Source organism: Octopus bimaculoides, chromosome 16, assembly GCF_001194135.2.
Source record: "Octopus bimaculoides isolate UCB-OBI-ISO-001 chromosome 16, ASM119413v2, whole genome shotgun sequence".
In the NCBI taxonomy this organism is placed as follows: domain Eukaryota; kingdom Metazoa; phylum Mollusca; class Cephalopoda; order Octopoda; family Octopodidae; genus Octopus; species Octopus bimaculoides.
The window spans coordinates 52,164,587-52,166,348 of record NC_068996.1 but is presented as its reverse complement, the minus strand read 5'-3'; the positions used below and the strand labels follow the sequence as shown (position 1 = coordinate 52,166,348).

General features: G+C 38.4%; 1 protein-coding gene across 1 annotated transcript in view; it reads right to left on the bottom strand.

Annotated features, from left to right (window-relative positions):
* Positions 1-1,762, bottom strand: part of LOC106876902 (WD repeat-containing protein 49) — a 66,856-nt gene that overhangs the window by 46,590 nt on the left and 18,504 nt on the right. The window contains exon 6 of the mRNA XM_014925654.2: positions 1,351-1,443. Coding sequence (XP_014781140.1) covers positions 1,351-1,443 — 93 coding nt within the window. The remainder of the gene's footprint in view (positions 1-1,350; positions 1,444-1,762) is intronic.

Sequence of the window (1,762 nt, the reverse complement as noted above, 5' to 3'; positions counted from 1 at the left end):
TGCCTTCAGTTTGTCTTTGGTGTTACAAGGAGTTTTGTTGGTCTCTCACTCAACTACTCTCCACACATAATAATCAAGGGGGTTGCAATCTGGTGAGTTATGTGGCCAGATGTTAGGGATGATGTGGTTGCAGAAATTGTCTGACAGCCATGACTGGGTTCCCCTGCTTATATGGCATGGTGCAGAGTCCTGTTGCCTGACATAGGGTCTTCCAGCAGCCACCCTCTTGACCCAAGATAACACTACATCCTCCAGGCACTTGATATAGGCCTCTGTGTTGAGTGTGAGGCCGTGTGGGAAGATGAATGGAAGCTTAACGTTGCCATCAATAATGATCACTCCAAACACCATGATGTTGACTGGATGTTTGATTTCTATCACTCTCGGTACATGTTTTGGGTACACAGCAAGCTAGCAGTTGTTCTGTGAGTTCATCATCTGATCCTGGCAGTAATTTTTCTTGTTTGAGAAAAAGGAAAGCATGTTCGGTTGGAGGGGATGCTTGAATTTGTTCAGAAGATTTGTAGCACAGTCTTTCCTCTTGTCCTTGATGGCTTCGGATAAAAATTGGCCCTTTCTCATTTTGTATGAAGAATACTGAATGTCTTCATGCGTTACCTGCCTGATAAGAAACTCAGACACTCCCATGTCCCTGGTGATGGACCTGATTGACTTGGAGGGATCGTTGTCAATCATGGCCTGGATCCAACCAACAAATTCAGGAGTTCTTTCTTATGAGAATGATGCCGTACCTTCGCAACCATTATTAAACTCATCCAACTCTTTCTGAATCCTCTGCACTGTCCTCAGATTGATACTCAAACAATCTGAAATGTTCGAATTAGAGCTGCCGGCGTGAATGCCAACCAGTACAACATGTCGTTTCCAAATTTCTGACAGAGTGAATTGCATCATGGTGCTGTTTTCTTCACAGACAGTGCCCAACTGACCCTACTATACTGTGTCATTGACAAAATCAAAAACAAACAATGCACATGTGCAAAATTAAAACTATAAACTAGCAACAATTTAACTATCATACCCTGTATATATGTGTGTGTGTGTATGTATATATATATATATATACACACATACACATACATATATATACATGTCTATACATCATATGCATGTACCTGTGTGCATACATATGCACACATATAAACATGTACACTCATACACATTCACATACATATATTCCTTAACTCTATGCCCCCCTGTGATACAGCTACATATCAGTGAAAAACTGAATTTAAATCTTCAGTTTACATTCAATTATGTACTTTGTTCAACAGAATCAGCCCATTAAAATAGCTAAACATTTATAAAAATAAAAAGAAGATAACATACGCGTAGTCGAGTCTTAGTGGAATACTCTCAAAGTTACTGATTTGGCAATAAGGATGGAACGAAGATATTTCAAAAAACTGAATTTCCCGATTACTGAAAGATAAAAGAATGTTTGATTTTTTTTTTTATTACTTGTTAATATTTCTATTTCCAAAATTTGATGCATGCACGCATGCAAACACACACACACACACACACTAACAAGCATAGATGACAAACAGGAAAGAATGCACATATAGGCAAAAAAAAAAAAATCATGTGTTCTCAACTACAAATGTAAATCTGAGTGGTTTATAGTTTTTGTAAGAATTATGTCTCTTTCACATCTCTTCACACTCAGGCAGACTTTGCTTCTCATTCTTAATAAAACTTATCTACTCTAGGCAAAAGGCCCAAAATTTGGTGGGGGGGG